At 56.1% G+C, this 16,867-nt stretch overlaps 1 protein-coding gene across 1 annotated transcript; it reads left to right on the top strand.

The window, feature by feature from the left end:
* The first annotated feature begins 4,416 nt into the window (after nucleotides 1-4,416).
* On the top strand, nucleotides 4,417-14,190 carry PCDH12 (protocadherin 12). Its single transcript, XM_086471236.1, has 5 exons — nucleotides 4,417-7,296; nucleotides 7,807-7,901; nucleotides 8,170-8,328; nucleotides 9,165-9,316; nucleotides 13,826-14,190. Exons 1-5 carry the CDS (start codon nucleotides 4,417-4,419, stop codon nucleotides 14,188-14,190), a joined length of 3,651 nt encoding a protein of 1,216 aa, XP_086327362.1.
* Nucleotides 14,191-16,867: the final 2,677 nt, after the last annotated feature.

Raw genomic sequence — 16,867 nt, 5'->3', positions numbered from 1 at the left:
TGGCGGGCTGGGGGGCTGCTTGCCTTCCCCTTCCCCCCCCCCCCCCCCCAGTTGCCCACCGGCCCGGGGAGCGCGGCGGGGCCAGCGCGGAGCTGCAGTGGGCTCTGGCGGCGGCGGCGACCAACTGCAGGCAGCGCAGGCAGGGGGTGCGGGCAGCCAGCCCGGGGGGGGGGGTGTGGGGGTGTGGGGGTGTGTGGGGGGCTCCTGCCTCTCTCTCTGGCATCTGGGGTGAGCTTGTGTGCCGAGGGGTGCGCCCCGGTGCGAGGAAGGCAGCGCTGGAGGAGGCTGCAAGGACCGAGCGGGGATGTCCTCGCCGCGGTGAAGGAGGAGGGTCCCGAGCAACCCAGCCCCAAAGGCAGCGGGTTGGGGTGGGAGGCTGGTCCAGGAGGCGTGGGTGGGGGTGGGGGTGTCACTTGTGGTGTCCTGAGGTGGTGGGGAAGATGAGCACAGGGAGGAGGCAGGGCCTCCTGAGAGGAGGTCCATCCAGCTCTTGCAGGTTTGTGCGCTTGCTGTTTGGTGTGAGGGAGTGGATCGCTTCCTCCCTCCTGAGGAAGGTCCCCCAAGAGCCTCCCCAATCCCTGCAGGCAGCTGAGGGTGGGACAGGTCCTTGTGCATCTGCACCCAGCTCCTAAAACATCTAATGCACGGAGATGGATTAAGAAAACTTTTTTTTTTTTTTCCTGCTGAAAAGGGAACGATGCTTCTAGAGAAGCAAAGCTTGTTTTTGAAGAGATAAAAAATGGGGCAGTTGAGGAAAAAATCATTATCCTTGGTGTAAGGGCACCAGCTGGTGAGAAGCAGCTGTGCTTTTACTCGCTCCATCTAGGTTTGCAGCTATCCTGCTGCTGAAGACGGTGCTCTGAGGTACAGAGCTGGGGCTGGAAGAGACACACCTCAGGGTGTCTCTGGGGCCTCTGTGTCCTGATCCTCAGACGCTGTTTCCCACCCCACGGAGCAGCTGTTGAGCAGAGATGAGACCAAGTCCTGCTTCCCTGAATGGTCCACAGCATATGGTAAGCCTTGAGCACCCTGATGAGCCCAAAATTAGGTATGTCTTCGGTTGTGCTCATTTTGAACCCTTCTCCTTTTGGTGGTGTTTTTCACTATTAGATTTGAAAAAAAGAAAAAGTCCCTTCTCATATTTATGTTGCCCTCCACACCCTGCTGGGGACGTGCAGCACAGCTCGTGGTTCCCAGCTAACACCAAGCCAACCCAAAATGACAAACAAAATGTGAAGACCCCCAGCTGTGCGGTGGGGCTTGCAATAACGGGGTCGGGCTGCTCTCTGCTGTGCGAGGGGTGGTGAGGGTGTGGTGCACGTACCGCTCTGCACCCCTGGGAGGCTGGGGGGTCCCCTGTGTCTGTGTCTTGCTCTGGAGCCTGGAGAGCAGCTGAGCTTCACAGGAGCCAGATTGTTGCACCAGTAAATAGCATTTACATCCACTTCGGGCATGAATAGCATCAGCGGAAGCTGAAGAATGCTGCTGCAATAACTGCATATAACTGATGCCTTCTCTGAGCTTTAAATGAAAGGTTTTAGGTGCAGCCATCCTCCTAGGGATGAAATCTTACCTTCCCAGACCCAACACTGTCTATGTAGGTCCTGAAGCACCTGCACATTGGGAACCTGCCTGTGTGTGAACAGGAAAAAGGGGGGGGGGAGATGTTTTGTTCTTAGCACCAGGTCTTGTTTTACCGTCTGCGCTTCTGGCAAGGCTCAGCTCAACCCCATTTTCTTTTCTATTTTCTTTGTTACCGCTACTTTGCCCACCTTCTACCAAGGCATGGCCGGTGTGGTTTGCAGCTCAGCGACGCATTCGCGGTGTCCTGCAGCCATCCTCCCTGCGAGCTGCTGATGTCCTGGTGGCTCGGGGCTCACAGGTCTGGTTTGTAGGGATTTATTCCTGAAGCATTGTCATAATTAATGTGTTAGCTCCTCCTGCTCCCTTTCTCCTGGGCAGCGCAGATCTGTTACCAGCGCTGGCATTTGTGGTGGGGCCACAGTGCTCAGGAGCCCCCCCACCTTGGTGACTGTGACTTCTCCTCCCAGTGCCGGGACTGTCACATCAGCCTTTCCCTACTGTGTCTGAGCAAGCTGGTGCTCAAAATCCCAGCTGCCTTCCTGCCGTTGGGGAGAAAAAAAGGAGTGGTTTGGGGCTGCAGCAGCCTAAAGGGGCACTACTGTCCCTCCAGCTGGTGGGGCGGGGGCCGGCACATGTAGGTGCTGGTGTTGGGGGACACACACACACTGTATCTCCTGGCATAGCAGTGGTAGGTTAAATGTGGGGCACTTGGTGAGGTTGGCTTGTTCTGCAGGTGGCTTGGGAGGCGATGGGGAGAAGGATATGTCTCGCAGGGCTCTTCAGGCCCGCCTGGTTCCCAGGCATTAAATATTTATTTCCTTTCCTTGGTGATATTTCAGTGTGGTTCTTCTGTTCCTCTCCATCCCTGAAAAGGAAAGGCATAAAAAAAAAAAAAAAAAAGGAGGTGGAAGGATGAGACTCCCCTGCAGAAGGAAGTAACCTTCCCACCCCCACCTGGAGGCAGGGCACGGGGCTGGGAGACATCCGCTTCTCCACCCGCGGCTCCGCGGGCAGCCCGTGAGCAGGAGAGCATCCCTCCGGGAGAGCCCAGGGGCTGCCTTTGCTCAGCTGAGGAGGAAGCGAGAGCACAAAGCAGGGAAATGACTTGGCAAAGGTCACCTGGAGCTGGGACTGAGCCCAAGAATAGTACCGGGTCTCCTGCCATGGCCATGCTGCGTTGGCCCTTCCTCCTGGTGGGCCGAGTGCTGGCACTAACCCCCCCCCCCCGGGTGAAAGGCTCGCTGGCACTGGGCTGGTTTTGCTTTTGCTGTTCATTGTGGCATTAAAATTTACCATAATAAAGTGATGAGAACAGGTGCAGGTGAGGGGGAGCTTCAGCTGGGGGAATCAGAGCTGTGAGGAAGCAGGGAGGAATGGGGCTAGGATGGGGGTGCCCATCAAGGCTGGAAGAGGAGAGGGGCGAGGCAGGCATGGGACCCCAATGGTAGTCACAGGGCCGCTGGAGGCTGCCTGGTAAACGTGGGGACCAAGATCAATAGGATGAGGCTGGTGGGATACAAACCACACCGTGAGGGTGCTCTGCGCTCCCTAACAGCCAAGGAAACTCCTGCAGGGATCTGCCCTGAATGCCTTTGGTCACCTTGAGAGCCCAAGTACAGCCCAGCTTGGGGTAACTGGGCTCTGCAGGCAGCCAGCTTGCCTGCTCCCCTGCCTGCTTAGGAGGAATGTGCGAAGGAACTTCAGGCTGCGCTACCTCTGCGTGCACGCGTGCCTGCACGGCTGGCTGGCGAGCGGGTGGTGGTAGGGCCGTGCAGCACCGTGTGGGCTGCTCGAAGGTGGGGGCTCGGGGCGAGATGCCAAAATTGGGCACAGAAGGGATCTGGTGGTGCAAAATCAGTGCTGGGTGAGGAGTGACGCTGGGGAAATCGAAGCAGAGCCAAGCTGAGGCTAGAGCACGTGCCAAGTCAGGGGGAGGTGGCTGGGGACAGATGGACGTAGAGGATGGGGAGAGGCCTGACAGGACACAGCTCGCATCTGCCAGAGCCTCCTTTCTTCCCTTGTGCCCGCTGGCCTGTGCTTGACATGGCAACTCTCCAGTGACTCATTAGCTCACTTTGGTGCGTCCAGATGAAAACGAAGCAGTGACATAATCGAAAGCCGTATGTTGGAAAAGGTTACACGGGCGCATCCCCCTCAAACCGACAGCAAAAGGCAGAGCAAGGAGCCGGGATTACACGCCGGATTTAGACCAAATGAGAATAAACCGAAGTCAGTCAGAAATCCGGCAACGTGGGGAGCAAGTGTTTGGGTCAATGCAAGAGGAGAAGCCCAGCGTCGCTGGTCCTTGCAGACGTCTTCCTGAAGCACACGGGAGGCTTCGCAGGTCGGGCAGGGACCGTCGGCGGGCATCGCGCCGTCTGTGGAACGCGTTTGGCAGGTGACAGCAGGCAGCGGCGGTGGTCCCTGCAGGATGGGAACCGCGGGCACTTCCACACCCCTCTCCCAGCTGGGAAGCCTGCTGTGCCCCCCCCCCGCCCCGAGCCCCCCCCCCCGCCCAGGCATTGTACCAGCCCGGTCCTCCCTTTTCCTGTAGGTGGGGTTTCCATAGGAAACACGGCTGGTCCACCTCTCGCCCGGCCACCCGGCCGCTGCTCCCCGCCTGAAGCTGCGGTGGTGGCGGTCTCCTCTGCTCCGGGCTGAGCGTTTCAGCCTGGGGAGCTGCTGGCTGTCCCCTGGTGATGGCAGGGCAGGGGACAACCACCGGACTCGCTCACCATTTCCCCTCCTTTCCCACCAGCGGCTGGCGCCTACGGGACTGGGAGATGGCAGAGGATGCTGAGGACTCGCGATCGCCCTAAGGACCGTTTGGGTATGCGGCGGCGGGCGGGCAAACCCGCGGCAGCGTGCCGGGGCAGTGGGGCGGTGGGCTTCGCCAGCAGCATGCTGCTGCTGAGCCGCTCCGCTCTCCATCTCCCAGCCTTGTGGTGGTACCTCTTCCTCTCCACCGATGCCCAGGAGGTGGCCACGTTCACGGTGCAGTACCGGGTATTTGAAGAAGCGCCGCCGGGAACGGTGATAGGGTCGCTGGCCGAGCGCTTTGAGGGGGGCGAAAGTGGAGAGACAGCGGACGCTTTCCAGCTGATGGAGACCCCCAGGAGGTTCCCACTGCACGTGGGCAGCAGGGATGGGGTGCTCAGCACGGCCGGGCGGGTGGACAGGGAGCAGCTGTGCCGGCACAGTGATCCCTGCTGGGTCTCGTTCGATGTGCTGGCTGCCCGAAACCTGGCTCTGATTCACGTGGAGGTTCAAGTTCTGGATGTCAACGACAATGCGCCGCGGTTCCCCACGCCCGAGCTGGAGCTGGAGATGTCGGAGAGCGCGTCGCTGCGGACGCGGATCCCGCTGGACCGAGCCCTGGATGCTGACGCCGGCCCCAACGCCCGCTGCTCCTACGCCCTCTCGCCCAGCGAGCACTTTGCTCTGGACGTGGTCTCCAGCTCCGATGGGACGAGGCACGCGGAGCTCGTCGTGGTTAAAGAAGTGGACAGGGAGCTGCACTCCTCCTTCGACCTCGTGCTGACGGCCACTGATCACGGGGAGCCACCAAAATCAGGTACTGCTTTAATTAAAGTCATTGTCCTTGACTCCAACGATAACAGCCCCATCTTTGCAGAGAGCTCTTTGACTGTTGAGGTTCGGGAGGATGCTCTGCCCGGGACCCTCCTCGTGACAGTCACGGCCACTGACCCCGACCAGGGTCCCAACGGGGAGATCGAGTACAGCCTGAGCAAGCACGCGCCCCCAGAGGTGCTGAGCGCTTTCAGCATCGACGCCCGCACGGGCAGCATCATCCTGAAACACCCGCTGGACTATGAGGAAACGCACGGCTATGAGCTGGATGTGCAAGCCCGGGACTTGGGTGCCAACCCCATCCCAGCACACTGCAAGATCCTGGTCAAAGTCCTGGATGTCAATGACAACGCTCCTGACGTCCATGTCACCTGGGCCGCGCGGGCGCCCGTGCTCTCCGAAGCCCTCCCCAAAGACAGCTTCGTGGCTCTGGTGACAGCCAGTGACCCCGATTCGGGAAGCAACGGTCAAGTGCTTTGCTCCCTCAGTCAAGGGTACGAGCACTTCAAGCTGAAGAGGACTAACAGCCACAGCTACGTGCTGATGACCAACGCCACGCTGGACAGGGAGCTGCGTGCCGAGTACAACCTGACGTTGGTGGTGCGGGACCAGGGTGACCTCTCCTTGGCCGTGCTGAAGCACCTCACCATCTGCATCAGCGACGTCAACGACAATGCCCCCTCCTTTGAGAAGGCCACCTACGAGGTTGCTGTTCCTGAGAACAGTGAAGCACCTGCCGTCTTGCTCACCATCCGTGCCACTGACCCTGACCTGGGTTTCAACGGGAAAATCACCTACAGCATCCCAGACTCCTCTGCTTTGGGTCTGGTCTCAATTGACCCCACCACTGGGGATGTTTTTGCCCTCCGAGCTTTTGACTATGAGCAGGTGAGGAGCCTGGAGTTCCTGGTGACCGCTGAGGATGGTGGTCACCCTAAGCTGGCATCCAACGTCTCCGTCAGGCTGGATGTGCTCGACCGGAATGACAACGTGCCCATCATCACCGCGCCGGCGCTGGTGGGAGGAGTGGCCACGCTCTCTGTCCTGGTCAGTGTGGAGACAGGGTGCTTCTGGGTGGCCCCTGGGAACGGGAGCACCCAAGGGACTGCAGCAGTGACCAACGCAACACTCGTGTCATGTGCCGGCACTCCCTTCCTCTTCACCATCACAGCCAGGGATGCGGACTCCGGCATCAACGGGGCTCTCCGGTATGATCTGGTGGGTGGGGATGACACTGGGCTCTTCATCCTGGACCCTCTCTTGGGGCAGGTCTTCCTTAATGCCAGCAACGCCAGCAGCCTCGCTGGTAGTGAGCGGGAGCTGGTGGTCCGGGTGCGTGACGAGGGGGACAGCCCCCTGCACACCCTGGCCCGGGTCCGCTTAGTTTTCCGACGTCACGGGGCGTTCTCCAAAATCTCAGCCCAGGATCCAGGGTGGCTGAGCTCATCCGTGGTGGTTGTTATCTGCCTGGCTGCTCTCCTGGGCGGGTGCCTTCTCCTTTTGGCTTTAACCCTGTCTTTGCGTAAGAAGGAGAAGAAGGACGGCATGGCCTACAACTGCAGGGAGGCGGAGGATGCCCGCAGGCAGCAGCAGCTCAAGAAGCCACACAGGCAGATCCAGAAGACTGACATCCACCTCGTCCCGCTGCTCCGGGGCCAGACCCGGGAGGCTGAACCCCCTCGTCCCTGCCAGGAGGATCTGCCCGGCACAGCTGCCCCTGCGCCGGGGGGCTCCCCGCAGGCTCCCCTCCACCTCACCCCCACTCTCTACAGGACCCTGAGAAATCAGAGGACCCAAAAAGACTCAGATGAGCAGCAGGGGACCTTCAGCCTGCCCATCCTGCAGCGCCGGCCCTGCCAGCCTCACAGACCGAAAAATTCATCCAAAGAGGCTGCGAGCCCCCCGGGTGCACCACCGCACTGCGGGAGCTTGGAGAAGCCGCTGCAGGGGCCCGGGGGAGAGCCCCCACTGCCACCCAACCAGCCCCTGGGTGCTGGGGGACCTGGGCAGCCCCAGCCCCACCAGGATGACATCCTCAGGAGCCTGGTCCGGCTGTCGCTGGTGGCACTGGCGGAGCAGAGCCCCACCGGGGAGTTCGCGATGGAGTCACCACCGGTGCAGGTAGGAGCTGCCCCCCATGTTGCTGGAGGTGTGGACCACCCCCCTCTCCCCTGCCAATCCTCCCCTGCCCAGGTCTTGCACACCCTGGGGTGGTGGGAACGTGCATCCCGATGGCCTTTGGTTGGTCTCTTCTCCCAGCTCTGGGCAGAGGTCGGATGGGTAGGATGAACGGCCGCCCCACCGCGGGCAGGGTCTCCCCACGCCCGCCAGGACACCCTGGGAGCTGGGGTGGAGGATGGCTGTCACGGGGAGAAGGGGACAACCCCCGCATTCGCTTCCCGAGGGAGCGCGCGGGCAGGGAACGGCAGGCAGAGCCGGCGCAGGGGAAGCGCTGGGACCAGGTGGGCTGCTCGGCCGCTTGTTTTTCCCCCCGCGTGGGGATGCTGAGCCATCTGCAGGAGGAGGAAACGCTATAAAAAGGCTGGGGGGGGGGTTCGGAGGGGACGTCCTGGCAGGAAGCAGCTTGAGTGGCGATCGCCAGGGGCTCAACAGGCTTTTCCTGCCTTACAGCAAATCTCCCAGCTGCTCTCCCTGCTGCACCAGGGCCAGTTCCAGCCCAAAACAAACCACAGGGGAAACAAGTACACGGCCAAGAACGGCAGCAGGTAAGGCTGGGGCTCAGCCCCTTCCCTTCCCCACGCCCCATTCCCATGCGTCTCTGCTGCCTCTGCTCCAGCCCCAGTGTCCCCAAGAGTCTGCAAGGGCAGGAGATACCAGGGCAGCAGACACACACGGCAAAACCTCGTCCTTGGTTTTGCTGACCTGAGATTGGGGAGGTAGGTCCTCCCTTCAGGGGATGGCTGTGCTCCTCTCATCCTGGCTCCCTGTTGGCATCCAGAGCTCTCCTAGGACTGTTCTTTGCCTCCTTCCTAGGGCACCTTTGGCAGCTCTTTCCATACTCACCTGGGCTCCTCCATGGCTACAAACCATCTGCCCGTCCTTGCTAGGGGAACCCCGAGGTGTTCAAGGGCAACGGGAAGGTGCGCTCACGGGGTCCCAGCAGCGCAAGGATAAATTTTCTCATGGCTCTGGGTACTACCTTAGAGATGCTGTTGCCTGTTGACGTGAGTTTGGGGCATCTGTCCCCAGGCCAGGAGGCTAGCGAGGGAGATGCTGCTAGCAGGGATGGGAAGGACCGAGATCTCCCAGCTGTGTGCTGAAAATGTTCCCAGAGACAAACTTGATGGTGTTTCCATTCAACTATGCTGTTGACATCTCTGGGTGAACATCCTGGGGATGCCAGGGCCTCGTCGCTGCCTTGCCGTGTTGCCCCTGTCCCCACCTGCCCAGGCCATGGGCAGACACAGCTTTCTCCACACCTCTCTCATCATCATCTCTATCTGCTGAGGATGGAGAGGGAGGGAGAGCTGCTCTGGGACTGCTGGGGCAAGGCTGGGCCGTGATGCTCCTTGCCTTGTCCTGCAGGTGGGCAGCTCCTCCGAATTCACAGGGAAGAGCCAGCAGCTCCCTGTTTGCTCAGGATCTCCCTGGAGAAGGATAAAACCCTCTCAGGCAAGCCAAGTGGAGCAGCCTCATGGGTAGCCCAGCACCCAGCCGGGGTCCAGTTTTCAGAGTGTCCATGGTAGTCCTGATCCCAGTGCTTTTGTTCATGTGTCTGGGTTTTTTTTTTGTTGTTGTTGTTTGGTTTTTAAAAAAGAACAGCCAAACAAACCCCAAACTCATTAATTGGTGGGGACTGAAACGATTATGCCTTTGGTAATGTGAACTATGCACTGAGAAGATGCCCACACCCCACCTCTGGGTCGTTTTATGAAGGATAAAGGCAGACAACCACCTTCCAACTAATCGGCGGGGCAGGGTTGCGCTGGGAGTCGAAGCGTGACTGGAATGTCTCGGCCCCCTCGCAGGGCTGCGGGGCTGGATGCTGACTGCCTGAGCACGAAGGACAGCGGGCACGGCGAGAGCGAGGCGGAGGACCGCGATTCGGAGAGCGGGTTTGAGCTCTCTGTGCAGCAGCTGGTGGGAGAGGAGCTGGAGACCCTCCTGGAGCCGCAGGCAGGTGAGGTGACCTTGCTACTGGGAGCACACTGGGGCTGGCAGGGGGCTTCAGGAGCGGGATCTCCTCAAATAATACACTAACCACATTCAGAAGATAAAGCTGGCTGGCCTGCAGCAAGCCAGGGGATGTCGGGGTGGCTCCGACAGTGGCAGATGCTTGGGACAGCGTGGGTGGACCATCCTATGCTTTTGGTACCGGGCGGTTTACAGCGAAGGGAATTGCTGAGCGTCATGTTGGATTTTTTGGTGTGTTTAATCACTCTTGGTCGATCTCTCCTCCCATGTGCGTATCTGCTGTTGTTCAGCTGATTTGCGGGCTTGACCTCTGCTGCGGAGCAGGGGCGAAGTCCAGTTTAACGGTGCACCATGTGAACTGCTTCCCATGCTGACCTGAGCCCCCTCGTTTCATGGTCTCCCGGTCCATGTAGAGTGAGAAAGGTGAAGAGCTGTCCTTGTCAAGCCCCTCCAGTTACATACCCTTTGAGCCCCATCAGGCTCCTGTTTCCTACCAGGCTGAACTAGTCCTGTCTTACCTCCTGTGACCAACCTGTTACTCACTTCAGCGTGTCTTTATTGAGGTGTCGTGGCCAGAATTAATTGTGCCTAGTGTTTAGGATACACCTACACTGGTGGTCTAAGGAGGTCTTCTGGTTTGTTCTTCATTCCTGCCCTGCTCCATGCTGAGCTCTTACCACGCTGTTCATGGTGACTCCCAAATCCCTCCTCTGTGTGGCAGGAGAGTCATCGATACATGACGTGTCATTCCCCGTGACAATTATCCAACCACTGGTGACACAGAAATCCACCAGTCACTTTTTCCTCATGGCACTCCTCAGTGTTATTAGGTCCTTCAGCAACCCTCTGCTTCTGTGTCTTTGGCTGTTTTAGTGGAGTCAACACCAATGCCATCCGCTTCTCCATGTCATTTATCACTGCGTTGAACAGATACTCTGGGACTCCGCTAATGACCTCCCTTTGCGGGGAAGATTATTTATTCCTACCACCGCTTCCCAGCTTTTAACACATATTAGTCCCTAACAGAGTCCGGCCGTTAATTCCGGGGCAGCTCCGGTCCCCTGCGAGCCTGGCTGGTGCTCTTCTGCAAGCTGAGGGGTCCTCTGTCAGCCAGGACTCTTCATCCACCTCTTCCAAAGACGCCAGCAAATTGGCAAAACGCAATCGCCCACCTTGCAAATGTCACGTCAGTCCTCGTCTGAATCGCAGGCGCTCGGCTATCTGCCGAGTCTGGCGTATAATGATTTCTGTGAATCCGCCTGCACTAGATTCACCTTCACACACTTAAAAGCTCATGTCACAATTTCTACCTTCCCTTCCTCTGATACCGTATTCATTTGAAGCAGTAGTTAACGAACAGCGGCTAATAAACCAAGCAATTTCATATCTGAGTTCCTCTGGCACTCTGGGGTGAATACCATCTGGGCCTGACATTTTCTACATGTTCCTTTTATTGATTTGTTCTAAAAAATCTCTTCTACTGGCATTTCAATTTGAAAGAGTTGGGCTGACTCATGTCCTGTAGCAGAAATTTCATTGTGGAGCCTCTGCGCTCCTCCGCAGCGAGAGGGACTCATTGAGGTTTGCTGCTGTGGTCGTTTTAATTCCAGGGCTGGGCATTTTCCGTGCTCTTGCTTAGAGGGAAGAACCACACTGCTTCTCTCAGCCCTTTTATTCTAGTGAGGAGCAAACAAAGAGGAGGTTGGGTGAAACAAGAGCTACAAGCTTCCTCAGGTGTAAAGGTCCTGCAGCCAAGAGCAGGGAGCAAACAGGCTGCCCAGCTCCATCCCATGGGTGTACTGACACGCACCGGTCCCAGTAAAGGGACCGGTGGACCTGCTCAGCAGATCTGTCTTGCATCCAGTCCTGACCAGACAGGCAGCATCCTAGAAAATCTGTGCTATGGTGAGGCATATCCACAAGGTGCCGTCTCCCATGCTTCTTGGATTTGATAGGGAAACCCCCCCGCTTTTGCCAAATTACTAGAGTTTCACAGCAACCTGGCTATGCCAGCGTGGCTTCCTGCCCATGCAGGAGTGCTGGCCAGGACAAAAGAGGCTGCCTCACTTCTGTGGTGAAAAACAACCTTAACCACGAGCCCAGACCTTCCCGAAAAGGCAACAGAGCGCAGACGACGGAGCTGCTGGACTCCTTCCTCCTCTCCCAAACACAAACAGAGAAGTGGACTTGCATCCTGAGAGAGGGAGGAAGGAAGCATGGCCTGTGCTCAGGAGTATCCGAACAACTGGCTGAGGCTGGCTGGGCCTCGGTGCTGTTTGCGGCGGGGGGGGGGGGGGGACACGGAGCGAGCAATCTGTCCCAGCCAGCGATCTGGTGGTTCATGCTGCAAGCACCGAGCCGCGGGCTGAACGCTCAGCACTGTCTGTTAACACCTATCCCTCACCAGTGAAACAGCGCTCGCAGCAGCAGATGAAAGATATAACTTTATTGATTACAAAACCCATCCCCTGCTCCCAAAACACCATTAAAATAAGGCAGTAAAGAGTTATCGGTCCAATGAAACATACCTAATTATAAGGTTTCATGGTCAAAGGACCATCAGGCCACCGAGCCTTGGCTCTCCTCGCAGCGAGCAGATTACCGTTGTGCCCTGCTGCAGACCCAAACTGTCCAAATATTCAGGGAATGCAGTGGCTTCTTGCAGACTGGGGGAGAGGACTGTGGCTGTTTTAGAGCAAAAACGCGGGACTTCAGCACGCTTGGGAAGGCTCTTGAGGAACAGTCACTGCGACTGAAAGAAAAGACTGAGATTGTCGAAAGAAATTCTGGAAGTGAAGCAACGTAAAAGAATTTTGGGGCTTCAGCTGAAACAAAAATCTAAAAGCGATGCATCTGCCCTTCTCTCCCCAGGTTTGAGTCCCAGCCCTCACCCCCATCCCACCCCAGGATGCAGTTGTTTTTCAGAGAAAAAGGACTAACTACTCAGTTGGCTGACGAAGCAGACTTGTGGCTACCCCCTGACTGAGGACCACGTGTCCCAGGCTGTGGCAGGGTATCGATTATCCTCTGGAAGCAGCATGATAAACGCATTAGAATGGGGACCCTCCTTCCAGAGGTCCCTTTGTAAGTCAAGAGCCACGGAATGAGCATAGTGACACCAGCCCTTGCCCTCGGATTGGGACCGTTGTGTCTCGTCACCGACACTTTACTCGTTTTGCTGCTCCCTGGCTCAAAGCAGCTCTCGGCTGCGCTCTGCGAACGAAGCGGCGCGGGGCTGCAAGGCGGCGGCCGTGCACGGCCTCACGGAATCTTGTTTACCGGCCGCACAGCTCTGCCTTAGAAAACAAGAACCCTCATTTCCTTCCCTGCCGTCTGACGAGGAAGCTATTCCAGGCTCACCCAGCTACGGGGTCCTTCCTTTAATTTCCAGTCTATGTTTATTCATGGACAGTTATAATCACTTCTTCTTTTGCCAACACTATTTTAAGCATAAAGATTTCCTTTGTTGGTGCTTATCTCATCAAAATAGTGACAGGTTGCAGTCAGATCCCTGGTGAGCATTTGCTTCCTTAGGCTAAGCAACCCCTTGGGGTCTCCATCATGTAAGCCTGGACTCGCTCCTGTTTTCATCTCAATAGTTTTCTCTGCACTTCTGTCATTCCAGATCCTCTTTCCTACGGATGGATAATCAGATTTGTATGTAATACTCCTAATCAGGTCTCGCCAGACCTAGTAACAATACCACGGATATGTCTTCATGCCAACAGGGAATACCTTGACCAACACATCGTATGATTTCATTTGCCCAGTTCGGGGCAGAATCACATTACTGGTACACTAGCGAGCCGGCAGCCAACACCCACACCAGGCTCCCACTGCTCCTCATCTGTTTCCAATTGATGAACAACGACTTTACAGCTCAATTTTTTGTTGCTAGCCTTCAACCACCCAGCTGTGCATTTTATAATCCAGAATCTCATTCTGTTGTTATTACTGCTTTCACAATAACCCATTTCTTCTCGGTCTCAATATGCCTGATTAGCAGCAAACCCCCACCCTAGAGTGAGCCCTAAGGAAGTCCACTAGTGACCTTCTTTCTGTCTGACACTTCCCCCCCTGAAAGCTTTCCATTGTTGTCTCCCCTTCAGCCAGTCCTAACCCCCCACTTTCTCTGGCTTTGCTAACAATTTAGCCAAGTGCCACTCCAGGCTGCAACGAATGAGAAAGCAAAGTGATCCTAATGGTTATTATATTAAAAAAAAAAAAAAAAAAAGGCAACAAACCCATACTAGTTTTAGACCAGTTCTAGTTTGTTTGTTGCCTTTTTTTTTTTTTTTTAAGCTGCTGGTTTGAACGCTGCTGCTGGTAGCTTATCTCCAGACCCGTTTACAAGCAGTCCTCTCACAGGTGGTTTCAGGAATTCTCCTCATTTCTCCAGTTCTTTTTTTTTCCCTTCCCCACCCTGCCCCTCTTCTCTCCTGCGGTCTCCTCTCCTCCACACCTCACCAACAGTTCTTGTTTCCACTCCCTCCAGAGCTGGCCCTCAAGCGGCTGACAGCTGCTGACCCGGCATGGATGGCTCGGCTCTCCTTGCCCCTCACCAGCAGTTACAAGGACAACGTCTTCTCCCCTGACGCTCTGCATTCACCTCAGGATGAGGAAGCTGCGAGGCAGGAGAAACCAAGGACCTTTGAGACCTTCGGCAAAGGTGCTGGGGCTGACTCCAACGCCACGGGGACAAGACTGGCCAGCACTTTCCTTTCAGAAATGAGCACCCTCTTTGAAATGATTTTGTCCCAGAAGGTCCAAGTCCACAAGGAAACAGGCCCGGGGCTTCTGCGGCAGCTGTCGGCACGTGGGAAGAGCCTTGGACTGGAAGACGGCGCTCCCGTTCTGTAGGCAGCTCGGCGGCTGTGATAAGGAGATAAGAGTCAGACAGAGCTTTTCTGCACGTGAGGTGCACACGTGTGCTTTAGCAGGGTCACTGTATCATCCACGTCCAGACTGATCACAACAGGCACGTTTCTTTCTTTGCCTCACCCCATCAAAGTTCTCCAGGACTGATCTCACCTGGTTGAGTTCCCTCCTACCTGCCTGTTCTTGCTTTCCTCCTCTTCCATCTCCATCTTTCACCTTACCGTCACACTCAAGTCACACCACAGCAGGAGGGCCCTTTCCTCCCAGGGCAGGCCGAGTGAGGGGGTGGGGGGTTGTAAGCTTAATCACAAGCACACACCACAGTCAGCTACATCCCCGCGATCGCAGGCCGTGCACCGCCGACGTTCAAATACGGACCCTGCGATGCGCCGCAGCATTGAGCTCCACGATCTCCGTTCTTATTTAAATAAAATCGTTTTTTTTTTTTTTTTTTTTCTAACACTACCATCTCTGGAACAAGGTGCAGTATAGCTGACATAATGATGTATCTGCAGGAGGCCTGCAATGGCTGCTCAGAAAGGGACGATCTGCCTGCTGCCTCCCACTGATCCTTTCAGCTTCTGTGGTTCTACCACTGTGAATTCGGCATTTTGTAAAATGCCCCAAAATCAGCACTGACATCTCTCCTATGGCTGCACTAGGTGCCCACCATTTCTCTCTCCACGCTCACTTTCGAGGCCATTGTATTTTGGAGCGTCATCCTTGCCCAGAAGCAGACAACAGATGGCTGGAGTCTGCCAAAGGTAACCTGGGAAAAGGGAAGTGTGAAAACGCTGTTTTGAAATATTCAGTCACAAGCTTCAACCATATTAGGGGTTTTCACTTTGATCTGTGTGTATGTGAGCCATTAGACAGTTTTAGGATAATAGCATGTGCAGGAAACCGAAGCTATAGCTATTAGTAACAAAGGCAGAAGCACACAGCTGCTGGGAACCAGGGGGATTTGCACTGGCAGAGAACGGAAAGGCAACGGTGGCACAAGCACCTGGAGTGCATCCGCACTACGGGGCGCACGGACGGCAGGTAAGTGCTTCTGGAGTAGTGCGCACAGAGGACTCTTCTGCACCACAGCTTGAGCCTTCCAACTATGACGCAAAGCACCGGAACAAATTCGGGGCACGCTGGCCAAGGGGCTGCGTAGGTTAGAGGAGAGTCAAGCTCCGGGAATGAGGGTGAGCCGTCACCTCCACGCCGGCGCCGCGCGCCACCGTGGCTTGCCTGCAAAAGCGAGGCTGAGAGGAGACTGGCAGCCTCCCCTCCGTCGCAGTGCAGGGCCAGCAGTGCTCCATACACACTGCTAGCTCTCCTTCGCCGTCTTTACATTAAAAATACGGCACTGACTTCTCCACAGACACCGCCGCTCACAACACAGGCTTCTCCAAAGCTAATTCGCTCAGGCAGGGCCGTCCCATCAGGTGTCATTGGGTGGTATTTTTCCCTTTCATTTTATGGTTAAGTTGAAAAAGAACAGGCAGCACGACCCAGCAGACAGGATCCTGGAGCATCTCTAGAGTGTCCTACCCACGTTCCTTTTCCGCGCACCTAGAGGTGACGGTGCCCTGCTTTTGGTGTGTACGCACACGAGCCACAGCAGCAGACAATCGTACAGGTAAAGCAGAGTAAATGAGAAAGTTACCTCTTTCTGTCGCTCTTGGGACCAAATGACAAAAGCAACAGAGCAGTAGACTCTTTAATATCCAAAATAACCACTGTTTCATTGGGAGTCTCCAAAGTGCTTCACAGATGACCCCATCTCTGGCACTAAACTACATCGATGGGTTTGCCCCAGCCTGCTTGTACTGCTGTGCTGCTAACAGAAATACCTCGCTGTTTTGTTTCACAAACAAAACAGGCTCTTGCACCAAAGCAATGACAGCGAGCCAAGTTCTAACCGAGACGCAGCTGTGGAAGCCACGAGGGAGGCGTATCTGTGACTGCGAGGAGATGCAGCCCTACGGGATTCCTCTGCATCTCGGGAACACACACACACAGAGGACAAACACACGGCACAACCTCACATCTTCCTCTGGAAAGTTACTTTGATGTGCCTGTCAAAGGACAATCTTTACACAAAAATACATTATAATAAGCAGATTAAAAAAGGAGACAAATTCCTCTCTCTGGGTTCAATTTCCTGATTTTGCAAGCTGCTTTCAACCCCCCCCCCCCCCGCCCCCCAACCCTTACCCCCATCCCATCCTGACCAATGCGTAAGCATGCTGTGGAATATCACAGAATAGGAAATCCACCCGAGGAATTTCCTGCTAATTGTATCCTGCTTGATAAAGGAAATGGTCTAAGAAAGTTTGGTCTGAGCAGAAAGAGAGACCAGACTAGAAGAACAATCAGATGTGGTGAGCTCTGGCCGTGCCCCTCCCTTGCTGAATGGAGACCACAGCAAGTTCAGGATGGGGCCATTGCCTTTTGTTTTTCAGAGCCTGATCTACACAAAGCATCGGTGCACCACGGCTACAGGAAGCTGGACAGTTTGTACAGATGCCCTTGAACCAGTTTAAACTGGTGTGGACAAATGTCTTTTTCCGGATTCGGCTGCCCCAGGGGAAGAAATTATCATACCAGCTGCTTGCCGTTGTCTGCCTGACAGTGGTTACTGCCTGCTGGGAGCATCCCTTATCCA

Source organism: Leptosomus discolor, chromosome 10 (assembly GCF_034619465.1).
Source record: "Leptosomus discolor isolate bLepDis1 chromosome 10, bLepDis1.hap2, whole genome shotgun sequence".
NCBI classification, from domain to species: Eukaryota; Metazoa; Chordata; class Aves; order Leptosomiformes; family Leptosomidae; genus Leptosomus; species Leptosomus discolor.
Note: the sequence above shows the minus strand (reverse complement) of the source record. Positions and strands in the feature narration are given on the sequence as shown.